The following is a 13,673-nucleotide window of genomic DNA, read 5'->3' on the forward strand; positions in this document are numbered from 1 at the left end:
TTATTCCCTCCCATAATTTTACAAAACAATCCATAAAAAGAAAGCTTATTACTATTGATCAGCAAAGAGTAAATTTTAAGCTGAGAAGCTCTGGCAGCAAGAGAGTTAATGTGAGCAGGTGCCTGGGAGCTGCACTGCTGCTGCTGGAAAAGATTTTATACTTTTAAATCATTTTCCCTTTAGCTTTCTCTCTTCACAAAACTGAGTGCAAAATCAAAATCACCACTCAATCTGTACAAAAAGCAAACAATTTATGCTGAAACAGCAGAAAAATGCAAGTGAAACTGACACCCAGTTGTGGGGGAGGGGATCTAACAGTGAGTTTGTAGCCCAGAGCAAGTGAAGGGAACTGGGTTAGCAATCACTCACCTTCTGGGTCAAAAGAAAAATCGGTTTTTAGTAAAGAAAATCAACTCAAACTTCCCAAATTTCACACACCAAGTGGACAACACATTCACACACCAAGTGAAAATAGAAAATCCTGTCTCAAACAGGGATTTATATACCTAGTTCAATATCAAACAGAGAGCTTTCTCCTATGTGTTGATTTTCCATTAGCGGAAGTTACCCACAGGACAGTTTATATACGCTACCTTCATTTTGGGGCCTGTAAATGCCAGATACTTTAGTAAACCTATGCACAGTGGGCACCAAACTGTTTGGAGGAACCCTGGCAATCATATTTAGGGTGCTTTTTCGTGGTACATAATGATACATGGGCGATATGATGCTGGAAAGTTGAAGCTTTGAGGCAATTTTTAGATATTTCACCAAAACTAAAAATTTTGAGAAAGCCTTGCTTCTCTGTAGTGTGTAGCAGCAAGGCATGGGTACCCATTTTAGACTCGGTAGAATGTGTACTTTCAAAAAAATATATGGTTTTGCCCCACAAAAACTGCAGTAAATCTGTTGATTTCTAGTAGCTGAAAAAGTCCCGAACAATTTGGATGTGCTAACTTCATATTGGTGTCTCTAAATGCCAGATACTTTGGTAAACCTATGCACAATGGGGATCAAACTGTTCAGTGGACCCCTGGCAATCATATTCAGGGTGCTTTTTCTTGGTACCTAATACAGTGTGGGATATGCGGAGCAGCAAAATAAAACCTTTGAAGTGATTTTTCAGAATTTTAAATTTTTTTATGAAAACCTCTAGGGTCAGACAAGCTTTGATGTTTGGTAGTTAGAAGTAGAGAGACATATTTACCCATTTTAGAATCAGCAGAATGTGTACTTTTCAAAAATATATGGTTTTCTGGAGTAAACCTACTATTTCATGATTTTTTGACCTTGGAATCTAAAGTATGCCGTTTTCTGCCTTAGTGCTTTCAAAATTCAGTTTTATACTACAGGGAGTTTTTGCTGTACAAAAGTCCTAAATCTCCCTAAAACTATACATATCTGGTATTGGCACATTAGAGAGACATACGGCTTTCCAAATCAGTTGGATTTTCATGAGTAAAATAATATATTTTTCTGGTATAAATTCATATACTATGAAAAACAGGAACTTTTAATTTTTTTTATTTAGCGCTATAAATCTTTTTGCAGAGGTGGAAATACTTAGTTTCTCCCCCAAAAAACAATGTATAGTTTTCCTAGGTAAACTATAGGTTTCCCCTCAGAAAATGCCCCTAAAGTGAGAGAGCACAAAATGTTTCAAAAATGGCTGGCATAAACAAAATGTGAAATTCTGCTGGCACTTAAAGGGTTAAATCCAGCTTCTGTTTTCAAATGCCTTTCTCTTCTTTCCTATTAACTTCTTTACTTCTATATTAAGCCACATAGGATGATTCTTGGTGCTTCTTCATTAACTTCTTAATAAATAGAGAACATGAAAGATTTCTGTTCTGTGTTTTTAGCTGAAAACATAATGTCCCAATCTATTCTCCAAAGGGCAGCCCTTAAGGTTAATTTGCTTTTCTGAAATTCAAGGTTTTTGCTGCCGCAATTTATATTTGTTTTTTTGCACCAGACATTAAATGAGATCACATTGTGGTCTTTATTACCCAGGGGTTCAATCACTTGCACATTTGTGAGCAGTGACCTAATACTGGACACAATTAGGAAATCAATGAGATCTCAGCTGAGGCCTTACTGAATACAGAGCCGGGCCAAGCCGGGCAGGCGCCCTAGGCTAGTTGCGCGCTTCTGCACATGCGCGAAAAGACGCTTCAGCGCATAGACGCTTCATCGATGCATGCGTTTGCGTACTCACACAGATGGGTGGTCGGCAGAGAAGGGATCAGACTAGGGGTAGGAGTAAGTACGTGCCTGGCACCCCTCCACCTTTGCACCCTAGGCACGTGCCTATTCTGCCTACCCCTAGTTCCGGCCCTGACTGAATATACTGTGACCTAAAGTCTCTTGTGCTAATAAGCAAGTTACATCCAGGGGTAAAAGTTCAAGCTTAAAGAAGACCCCAAGTTCCAAGGCTACAAAACCTTCTGGGGCTGAATAATAATTATTCTGATTTGTTATTTGGACCCTTTTAGGACATTGAACTCCGCAATGATAGGACGGCTGTCTTGGACAATTACAGTGAAATCTATCTATCAGAAGTGAAAGACGGAGTTACCTTACGTCTGATATTGAGACGAGAAAGGGAAGCCACAAATGAAACAGAAGAATTTATATGGGAAGCTGTGCTAAGGGAAGGTAATTGCATTTGGATATAGTGACAGAGAATATCTATCAAACCCTCTATTATGAATGTTGTTTTTTCTTTGTACTTGTTACATAACAAGATGTCCCAGGTGAAACACTGTAGGAATATGTCATTAAAGGAGACATTTTGTGTAAATAATAAGAATGTACCAGTGCATTATACTCATTTAGATATAGAAGAATTGTGCTTAAAATAGTAGTGTTTCAGGCTGATTTATTGAATATTTCTGCATAAACCCTAATAATCCCTCCCTTCTCTTCCACTTGCTGCTCCCTGAATTCCCAGGCTGTGCTCTCAGCTCACTGCACTGTAGGACAGGAACCAATCAGCAGCTAGCAGGACCTGATAGGGAACTGAAGCCTGTCTGTGCTGGTGTGACTGCAGGGCTGTGATTGGCTGTCCCCCTCCTACTGTGCTTCTGGCAGGGACCGTTAGGACACGCCCACCCCTCATTTGAAACACAGACAGGGACCAGAGAACATCTATAGGGAGCTCCAATAAAGGGGCTATTTTTAAAGATAATATTAATTTTTAGCACCATGTAAAAGCAACACCTTATATTACTTATAATTGCCTACAAAATTAGGATTTTTTTCATTTATCCTATATGTCTCCTTTAAATGTATTACCATTTAATTCCGTGTTATCCAGTGTGGAGGAAGCAACTGACATTCCATAACAATATCATGGCACCAATCTATGCACAAAGGTTCAAGATTTATTCATTAAAATTATACCCATGATTAACATTTCTACTGGGTTTTTGTGCCTTTTTCTTGAGAAACTTGGAAGAAACTTTAAGCATAACTGATCTTTGTAAGAAATAATGAATAATACATGGTTTCACTCTGGGCTTGAAATGCATCATTATAATTGAAAATGGCCCATTTATGTTGCCTATAGAGCTGCTACGGTCCCTATCAGGTCCTGCTAGCTGCTGATTGGTTCCTATCCTACAGTGCAGTGAGCTCAGTGCCGCCTGCTCCTCTGCACAGCCTGGGAAAGGAGGCAGTTGCCACAAGGGTTTTTTCAGAAATTTTCAATAAATCAACCAAAACATAAATTTCCTTCTATATTTAAAATGGTATAATGCACTGGTACATTCTTGTTTTTCAGACAAAATATGTCTCTTTTAAAGCTTAAATACCATGAATATTGTCAGCCTATCCAAACTGTAAATAAGAAATCCAACCAGTGCACCCAAAGAACCTGCATGCCAATATGTTTATCTGTACATATTGAAAATAAATATTACATTTCAGATATATTCTGTTAGTGAGAGAATATATTAAGGTTTAGAGAGAATATATCATGGCATATGGATATTTCAAGTGGGTAGGGGCACTTTGTATCATATATATATATATATATATATATTTTTTTTTTTAGGATATAAATGTTACTGTACTGATCAATTTCTACATAAAAAATTGTTTTCTTTGTTTTCATTCCAGATGACGTCAGGCAGACAGAGCAGAATGTTTGCGGTTGGTATATAATCCAACATATAATCCAACATATATTGTTACAAATCATTTTCTTGCCCCTACTGCAGTCTTTGCCTCTCTAGATAATTAATGATAACCATCCTGGCCTGGTTGATTTTATAGCTGTCCCAGTTTGTAGTGTTTTCTACTATTTTAATTCAGTGCCCATTTGGGCCCTGCTCCCATGGGGGCCCGCAGCACATACATCAGCAGTCTTTAGTATAAAATGAAAGGACTGGCAAAGGCAGAACCACTAACCAACCTCTTCCTTCTGTGGCCTCTCACACACCCATTATCTTTTATAAAGCTCCTCACTCACAAACAGTCAGAGTTTCTAAAAGTCAGAGAAAAGCCACTGAAGGGAATTGTTACAATTGTACAGAAGAACACAGGGGCCAGCAAAAAAATAATTGTAATAATTTAAGATAAGCAATTTTAGCTTCATTAGCAAAACTGTTATAACACATAAAACATTGCTCTAAAATTCTCATTAAAAGTCCTAATTATGAGATTAAAAGTCATTATTCATCAGACTTTTTTTTTTTTTGCTGGCCCCAGTGCTCTTCCGTAGAAACCCAGGACTGTGGGCTGAGATTTTAAAATCTACACTGTCCCACATAAAATAGCACATTTGGGAGGTATGGGTTAATGGGTTAGGGATTTCAACCCCAGCTTGAAATATATTCTGCATTACCAGATACTCCCTCCTCTCCTTCAGCAGTTTTTTTTTCCTGTGCATAGATTAAGTCCCGGGTACAACCCTACAGGGATTGGATAGGCTGAAGGGTGAAATTTTAACGTCCCTCCAGCCTGTCCAATTCCTTGGGACTTAAACGAGAAAAGAGCCATATCTGCAGAAAGAAGGCATAAAAGTAGGTAACACATGTCCAATTCAAACCAATTAACTAGTGTCAGTGCTGAGAGCCATGGAGGCAAAGATTAAAGGCACATGTGGATTAGGGGAGAGAATATGGGTTTAGGGAAAATTATCCACTGTGCTAGCATACCTCACAATATTTTGGAAATAGAAAGAGGGACAAAAAGATTTGCCATGTGTAGAGCAGCAACATTTTTCACCACTTCCATTGTGTGCCCAATTTTGCAGGTTATGAAAGTTTAAACACATTTCTGTTTTTTATGTGTTATTACAGTTTTGCTAATGAAGGTGAATTTACTTTTAAACTGCAAGTCACAGTTTCCTCAAGAGACTTGCTTATCTTAAATAGTTAGAATTATTTCTTTGATTATTATAAATTGTTACAAATGTATCAAAGTGCACCTGCCACATATTCTTGGCTGTTTGCCAAAAGACAATTAAGTTTTAGAAACTTTGATCTCCTCCATTGAACAACCAGAAAAAGATACAAAGAGAAATTCAGGACATTTCAGTAACAATCCGGGACTGCAGGTTGAGCTGTCAAAATCGGGACTATCCTGTGAGAAACGGCACAGTTGGGAGGTATGTGGTAGGGGGAGTAATGAGGGATTGAGCATAAAGGTAACACCAGCTAAAAGGAGGGGGAAAGAGAGAGGTGGAGAGGGCAACAGAAAGTGGTGCTTAAGTCAAGCATGAGAAATGCTAGATATATGCCATAAAATGATCAGGGAGGAAGAGCTACTGTATATGGAAAATTTGACAAAAGGACAAGGTAGAGGAGAGAGGAGAAAACACAGGAGAAAAAGTGGTGATAGAATGGTTGATGTTTAAAGGAGATATTTTGTGTAAAAAATAAGAATGTACCAGTGCATTATACTTGTTTAGATATAGTTTCAGGCTGATTTATTGAATATTTCTGCAAAAACCCTAATAATCCCTCCCTTCTCTTCCACTTGCTGCTCCCTGAATTCCCAGGCTGTGCACTCAGCTCACTGCACTGTAGGACAGGAACCAATCAGCAGCTAGCAGGACCTGATAGGGAACTGAAGCCTGTCTGTGCTTGTGTGACTGCAGGGCTGTGATTGGCTGTCCCCTCCTACTGTGTTTCTGGCAGGGACAGTTAGGACACTCCCACCCCTCATTTGAAACACAGACAGGGACCAGAGAACATCTATAGGGAGCTCCAATAAAGGGGCTATTTTTAAAGATAATATAAATTTTTAGCACCATGTAAAAGCAACACCATATATTACTTATAATTGCCTACAAAATTAGGGTTTTTTCATTTATCCTATATGTCTCCTTTAATAAAGTGTAAATCAGTGTATATATTTTTCAGTAATGGGTAAGATCATATAAGTAAAAACCATGCATTTGTGGCACTGGCAGATTTGAAAAAAGTGGAGGAATAAAAACAATTAAATGAATCCAGTAAGAGGACAAAGGGGGGGGGATAAATAAATATGAAATATAAGTGAAAGCAGAGCAAAAAAGAATGAAATAAATATGAAGGGGACGGAGAGCTGGATAAAATGGGGAAAGTGGTGAAAAGATTTATGTATTGAAATCAAATAAAAGGTCACCGAGTTAATTCACCTGGTATAGGAGGAGGTTCAGGTGCACTGCCCTGAACCTTCAGCTAAGGGAGCAGAGCCAAACCATAATGCAGCTGAGCAGGCAATCAAAGGACCATTCCTTCACACAGATATAGATAAAAAGTCAAGTATATTTATTTGGTTCTGTTAAGGCATGGCCTTACACATTTCAAATCATCGTGTCACGGTTGGCACCCTAAATTCAGAACCAATGCTAAGCTCCCTGTTCTCGGCTCTTGCTTCCACATTTAACAGCCGCCTTTCACCTCAGGAGGAGCCCTCGGCTAATCGGATGCCGCCAGGTCTCATTAAGAGAGGTGCAAAATGAGGGGATCTGAACAAGCAAAGGGGCACAATGGGTATTCAAAGTCTCTTGGGCAGAAGGTCGCGATACAAGGCGTAGACAGAAAGCAAAGTCAGATCAGGCTGGGTCGGGGCAGGCAGAGTACAAACAAAGTCAGGCATGCAAGGGTCAAACCAGGAGGTCAATCAGAAGGGATACAACAGAATAAGCGAAGTCAGTTACCAGGCAAAGGTCAGGATATAGAAGTCAGAATTGTCCAAAAACAGGCAGGGGTCACAACAGGATATCAGATCACAGAAAAAAACAAGACAGGTAGCGCACATAGGAACCTAGAACAAGAAACCTATAATGGGCAATGATCACAAGTCCAAATACTCCTCTTAAACCTTTTGGATTTCAAACTTTTATCATGTCTGTGTGAACATAGTAACATGGTAAGTTAGGTTGAAAAAAGACACACGTCCATCAAATTCAACCTTTTAACTTTTTTTTTTAATCTGCCTAACTGCCAGTTGATCCAGAGGAAGGCAAAAAAAAACATCTGAAGCCTCTGCAATTTGCCTCAGAGGGGGAAAAATTCCTTCCTGACTCCAAAATGGCAATGGGACCAGTCCCTGGATGAACTTGTACTATGAGCTATCTCCCATATCCCTGTATTCCCTCACTTGCTAAACACCATCCAACCCCTTCTTATACCTATCTAATGTATCAGCCTGTACCACTGATTCACTTCCCAGCTCTCCCTGTAACACCCCTTTCCCTCCTCTAATCTCATTGGCTCCCTCCTGTCTGCTGGGAGGAGCTACTGGTGAATAAAGCATCCGACCCTTCCTTGTACCTATCTAATGTATCAGCCTGTACCACTGATTCAGGGAGACAATTCCACATCTTCACAGCTCTCACTGTAACAAACCCATTCCCAATATTTAGCTGGAACCTATTTTCTTCTAATCGGAATGGGTGACCTTGTGTCAGCTGGAAAGACCTACTGGTAAATAAATCATTAGAGAGATTATTATATGATCCCCTTATATATTTATACATAGTTATCATATCTCCCCTTAAGCGCCTCTTCTCCAGAGTAAACATCCCCAATTTGGCCAGTCTTTCCTCATAGCTAAGATTTTCCCTTTAGCAGCTTAGTTGCCCTTCTCTGTCCCCTCTCTAATACAATAATGTCCTGTTTGAGTGATGGAGACAAAACTGTAGGGCATATTCTAGATGGGGCCTTACCAGTGCTCTATACAGTGGGACCCCCTCCTCCCGTGACTCTCTGCCCCATTTAATACAAGTCAAGACCTTATTTTCCCTTGATGCTGCTGACTGGCATTTCTTGCTACAGACAAGTTTATCATCTACAAGGACTCCAAGCTCCGTCTCCATTATGGATTTGCCTAGTGCAGTCCCATTAAGGGTATAAGTGGATATTGTTACATCCCAGGTGCAGGACTTTACATTTATCAACATTGAATCTCATTTGCCACTTAGCTGCCCAGATTGCCAGTTAGTCAAGATCATGTTGCAAGTGCCACATCCTGGATGGAATTAATTGGGCTGATAATTTTGTGTCATCTGCAAACACTGATACATTACTTACAACACCCTCCCCTAAGTCATTAATGAACAAGTTAATTAAAAGTGGACCCAATACTGAGCCCTGGGGGACCCCACTAAGAACCTTACTCCAAGTAGAGAATGTCCCATTAACAACCACCCTCTGTACCCGATCCTGTAGCCAGTTTCCTATCCACGTGCAAACGACTTCATTTAGCCCAACAGACCTTAGTTTAGAAAGCAGTCGTTTGTGGGGCACAGTATCAAACGCTTTGGCACATCTACTGCCCCCCCACTGATCAGAATCTTACTTACCACATCATAAAAAGCAATCAAATTCGTCTGACATGACCTATCCTTCATAAAGCCATGCTGATTGCTGCTCATAATAACATTCACTAGGACAAAATGACACAGATGTCAAACTTACTGGCCTTTTATTGCCAGGCCTTTTTAAATATTGGAATAACATCATCTTTTCTCCAATCCATAGGCACCATACCAGATGAAAGTGAATCTGAGAAATTCAGAAAAAGCGGCTGGTCTAAAACTGAACTAAGCTCTCTTAGATGCCATCAGGCCCTGGAGCCTTGTTTACATTAATTTTTAATGTTGTTTAAAGCTTTATGAATCATATCCTGAGTCAGCCACTGACTAGATTGAGCTGAGCCATCAGTGCAGCTGTGAATTGAGCCTGGGAACTCAGACTCCTCTATTGTATACACTGAACTGAAATAGCACATTTGCCTTTTCTGTATCTGTTAAAACCAGACTGGTACCATTATTTAATGGAGTAACACTCTCAACCTGCATCTTTTTACTACTAATATATTTAAAAAACTTTTTGGGGTTAGTCTTAGCCTCCTCCGCAATGCACTCTTCCTTTGAATAAGCTTTTAAATCCTGCCTAACAGACATCCTCCTCCTCCTTTTCTATTGCCTCTGTCCCTCCGAAACAAATTATAGCCGCTGATATTAACTGCCCAGTCATGTGACTCATTCAGCCATGTTTCGGCCACACTAATCACATCATATTTTCCTTCCAACACCAGCAGCTCCAGCTCTCCCATTTTACCAGTCAGACTCCTTGCATTTACAAATATACATTTAATACTGGTACCATATTGAACAAATGACAGTACCCCCAGCCAAATATCCTCCCCATTTTCCCTTGCTTTGTCCACTACCTCATCTAACCTGTCGTCTACGGAATCCTTTACTAAACCCTCCCCAATCTTTTCCCCCAAATCAGCTGCACCATCATCATTGAGGTGCAGCCAATCCCTAGCAAACAGCCTGTAGCCGATTGAGAAATCAGCCCAGTTCTTTAAAAACCCAAAACCCTCCTCCCTACACCAATCTCTCATCCACGCATTAATCTCCCTAAACTCCCACAGCCTTCTTATGTCTCTGAGAAAATTACCTTGGAAGTCCTCAGCCTAAACTTTACACCTAGTTTTTTAAAATTGTTCTTGAGGATCTCAACACCTCCTCTAACTTTGTCATAGGTAACTATGTACTGTATACTAAGACTTCCAGGTCTTCCCCAGCCCCTCCCAATAATATGTCCACTCGTTCCACCACATGCAGAACCCTAGCACCAGGCAGGCAGCAGACTATTCAGCATGAAGTCTCCCTACGGCAGATTACCATATCCACCTTTCTAATAATTGAATCCTCTAAAACTAAAATCTGCCTTTCCTTCCTTGCACTCCCCCACCACCCGTATTAGAGCCACTGCCTCCCAGGGTGCTCTGAGAGTCAGCCTGCTCCATACACACCAGTTCAGAGCTTTCCTCCCCAGTGTCTTCAGCCAAAATGGTGAATTTGCTGTTTTGGACAAGCTGTGGACCAGCCCCCCTACTCTTCTCTCCCCCCTACTTCCCCTCCTGACTGTCACAAACCTTCCTCCCTCATTAGCCTCTACTGCCCCTTCTCCTCCCCCCACTCCACTAGCCCCTGCCAGTGGTTGCTCTGTGAGCCTCCTTTCCTCCCCCACATTAGCCACTGCGTTCAGTGCTGCAAGTTCCCCCATCCCCTTAGAGTCTGCAGTTCAGATTTCAAGATGAAAACCCACCGACATCTCTCACATGTAAATACTGCCTGGAACTGCTGCTCCAACACCACATACATGTGACACTGAGTGATACCAGCAAACCCACTTGCACTCATATTTATACTGGGTACTTACAGTCTCCCAAGTGCAATTCCTCACAAACGCGTTTTTTTTTTTTTTTTTTAAATGCCTAAAGGTTTTTAACGCTGCTTAACACTTAATTGGTTACACTGGAGAAGAGACAGTTAAAGGGGTTTATCTAGTATAGGTAAATCTAAAAACAACTGGACTTGCTGAGTAATCAATGAAGACGTTTCACTACTCATCCGAGCAGCTTCTCCAGTTCAACTGACTGGTGTGGGAAGTTTTCGGCATATAAACTCTTCCACTAATCCAATCACAATGGCCCATTGTAACTCTTCAGAGAGTTGACATTTGAAACTCACAGAGGTGTAGATTCTGTGTAGTTACTGTGATAGGATTATCCAATGTGTCATGCAACTCATGGATGTGTGAAGTGTTCTGAATCCGCCGGGGTACAGATGTTAGAACAGCATTGTATGTAGCAGACAGGTGGTGTCGAAGGCCCCCACCTTTGTTCAGGGATGGTTTCTCCACCTTGACATGAATCGCCTCTTTCACGCCTCGTTCAAACCAGCGTCTTCTTTATCCAAGATTTGGACCTTGCTGTCTTCAAAGGAGTGTCCCTTGTCTTTTAGGTGTAGAACGACAGCTGAGTTTTGCCCTGTAGAGTTCTCCCTCCTGTGCTGAGCCATTCGCTTGGAGAGCAGTTGTTTTGTCTCCCCAATGTATAGATCTGTGCACTCCTCACTACACTGGACTCCGTATACCACATTGCTTTGTTTTTCTTTTGGTGTTGGATCCTTTGGGTGTACCAGTTTTTGTCTCAGTATGTTGCTAGGTTTGAAAAACACAGGGACGAGGTGTTTGTTAAAAATCCTCCTGAGTTTCTCTGACACTCCAGCTACATATGGGAGGACTATGTTTCACCTGTGTCTCCTGGCGGTTATTTCTATTGGTGTTCCTGTTGGGCTTGGTTGCTGCTGTTTTGACAAAGGCCCAGTCTGGGGAGCCACACGCTTTCAAAGCTCCTCTGAGATGTAAGGCGGGGGCCTTCGACACCACCTGCCTGCTACATACAATGCTGCTCTAACATCTGTACCCCGGCGGATTCAGAACACTTCACACATCCATTCATACAACTCTCACAAGTAACACCTGTATCTAGGAGTCACATGACACATTGGATAATCCTATCACAGTAACTACACAGAATCAACACCTCTGTGAGTTTCTTCAGATGTCACCTCTTTGAAGAGTACAATGTGCCATTGTGATTGGATTAGTGGAAGAGTTTATAGGCTGAGAATTTCCCACACCAGTCAGTTGTACTGAAGAAGCTGCTCGGATGAGTAGTGAAACGTCTTCATTGATTACTCAGCAAGTCCAGCTGATTTAGATTGACCTATACTAGATATACCATGACCTGGATGAATGAAAATCTTCATAGTCATAGTTAAAGGGGTTGTTCACCTTCAAACAACTAATTTTCAGATAGATCACCAGAAATGATTACTTTTTCCAATCTGTTTTCTATGTGTGTCAGTTTCTCCAATATTATAAAGTATATTATAAATGATAAAGTATAATTTTTCACCTTCTAAAACAGCTCTGGGAAGGGGCGTCGCCAACCCTGTAAACAGATCTAAATTGATACATTTAGTTGATATATTTCTTATCTTTCTTATCTTTGTCCCTGTTCAGCAGAATCCCTAAGTTTCATTACAAGTATCTGTTAGATTTGATACAATAGTTACTAATAATCCAGAGATGCTGCTGAGAAATTAACTAAATTGTAACAGTTAAGATTCTGCACCTGAATTACTGAGCTGTCAGACTCAAACACCAGAGACACAAACATTCAACTTTAAACTTTTGGAAAAGATTTGGGAAAAACAGTAAAAAAATAAATAATGGAAATTAATTGAAAAAAGTCTATCTTTCTGGGGAACAATCTGAAAACAACTGGACTGAAAAAATGTTTGGGAGGTGAACAACCCCTTTAAAGGAGATTTTGTGCAAAAAATAAGAACGTACCAGTGCATTATACTTGTTTAGATATAGAAGAATTGTGCTTAAAAAGTAGTGTTTCAGGCTGATTTTTTGAATGTTTCTGCAAAAACCCTAATAATCCCTCCCTTCTCTTCCACTTGCTGCTCCCTGAATTCCCAGGCTGTGCACTCAGCTCACTGCACTGTAGGACAGGAACCAATCAGCAGCTAGCAGGACCTGATAGGGAACTGAAGCCTGTCTGTGCTTGTGTGACTGCAGGGCTGTGATTGGCTGTCCCCCTCCTACTGTGCTTCTGGCAGGGACAGTTAGGACACGCCCACCCCTCATGTGAAACACAGACAGGGACCAGAGAACATCTATAGGGGGCTCCAATAAAGGGGCTATTATTAAACATAATTTTAATTTTTAGTACCATGTAATTGCAACACCATATATTACTTTTGTTGGAGTAGAAGAATCCTGAAACAGAAAGGCATGAGTACTTGACTATATCAATTTCCCTTCTGTCCAGCAGATATGGAGCACATTGTTGATAAGCACCGATCCCAACTGATTAGAAGGGTGTCACACATTGATCCAGTCCTGGATGATCTCCTGCAGGATGGGATCTTGACACAGGAACAATATGATACTGTGCGCCAGCATAGAATTTCCCAGGAGAAGATGAGGAAACTCTATGAGTATATCAATTCCTGGGGGAATTCTGACAAGGAGAAGTTCTATAAATCCTTAGCGGAACACAATGGGTCACTCATCAGAGGTATTAAAGGACCAGTAACATCAAAAAATAATTTTTGAAAATTCGTTAGCATAAATAGTAAAAAAAAGCTAAGACAAATTAAACTTTAAAAGTCATTATTAAGAAATAACTTACTGAAACTCTGCTTGTGCTCCTCTTCAGAAAGCGATTGGGCGATCCATCGTGTGGTGCTTGATTTCTCCTCCCTGCCTTCCTTATAAGAGATAGCCAGGGAGGAGAAATCGAGAGCCGCATGATGTATCGTCGTCGTGTTGCCTTTTCTGAAGAGGAGCGCAAGC

At 40.7% G+C, this 13,673-nt stretch overlaps 1 protein-coding gene across 1 annotated transcript in view; it reads left to right on the forward strand.

The window, feature by feature from the left end:
* The window catches only part of LOC121399050 (NACHT, LRR and PYD domains-containing protein 1a-like), a 54,983-nt gene extending 41,514 nt beyond the window's left edge, over positions 1-13,469 (forward strand). The window contains exons 7-9 of the mRNA XM_041578856.1: positions 2,496-2,658; positions 4,123-4,155; positions 13,150-13,469. Of these exons, the coding sequence (XP_041434790.1) occupies positions 2,496-2,658; positions 4,123-4,155; positions 13,150-13,433 (480 nt within the window). The 3' untranslated portion in view covers positions 13,434-13,469. The remainder of the gene's footprint in view (positions 1-2,495; positions 2,659-4,122; positions 4,156-13,149) is intronic.
* Positions 13,470-13,673: the final 204 nt, after the last annotated feature.

The sequence above is a fragment of the Xenopus laevis genome, chromosome 9_10S (assembly GCF_017654675.1).
Source record: "Xenopus laevis strain J_2021 chromosome 9_10S, Xenopus_laevis_v10.1, whole genome shotgun sequence".
In the NCBI taxonomy this organism is placed as follows: Eukaryota; Metazoa; Chordata; class Amphibia; order Anura; family Pipidae; genus Xenopus; species Xenopus laevis.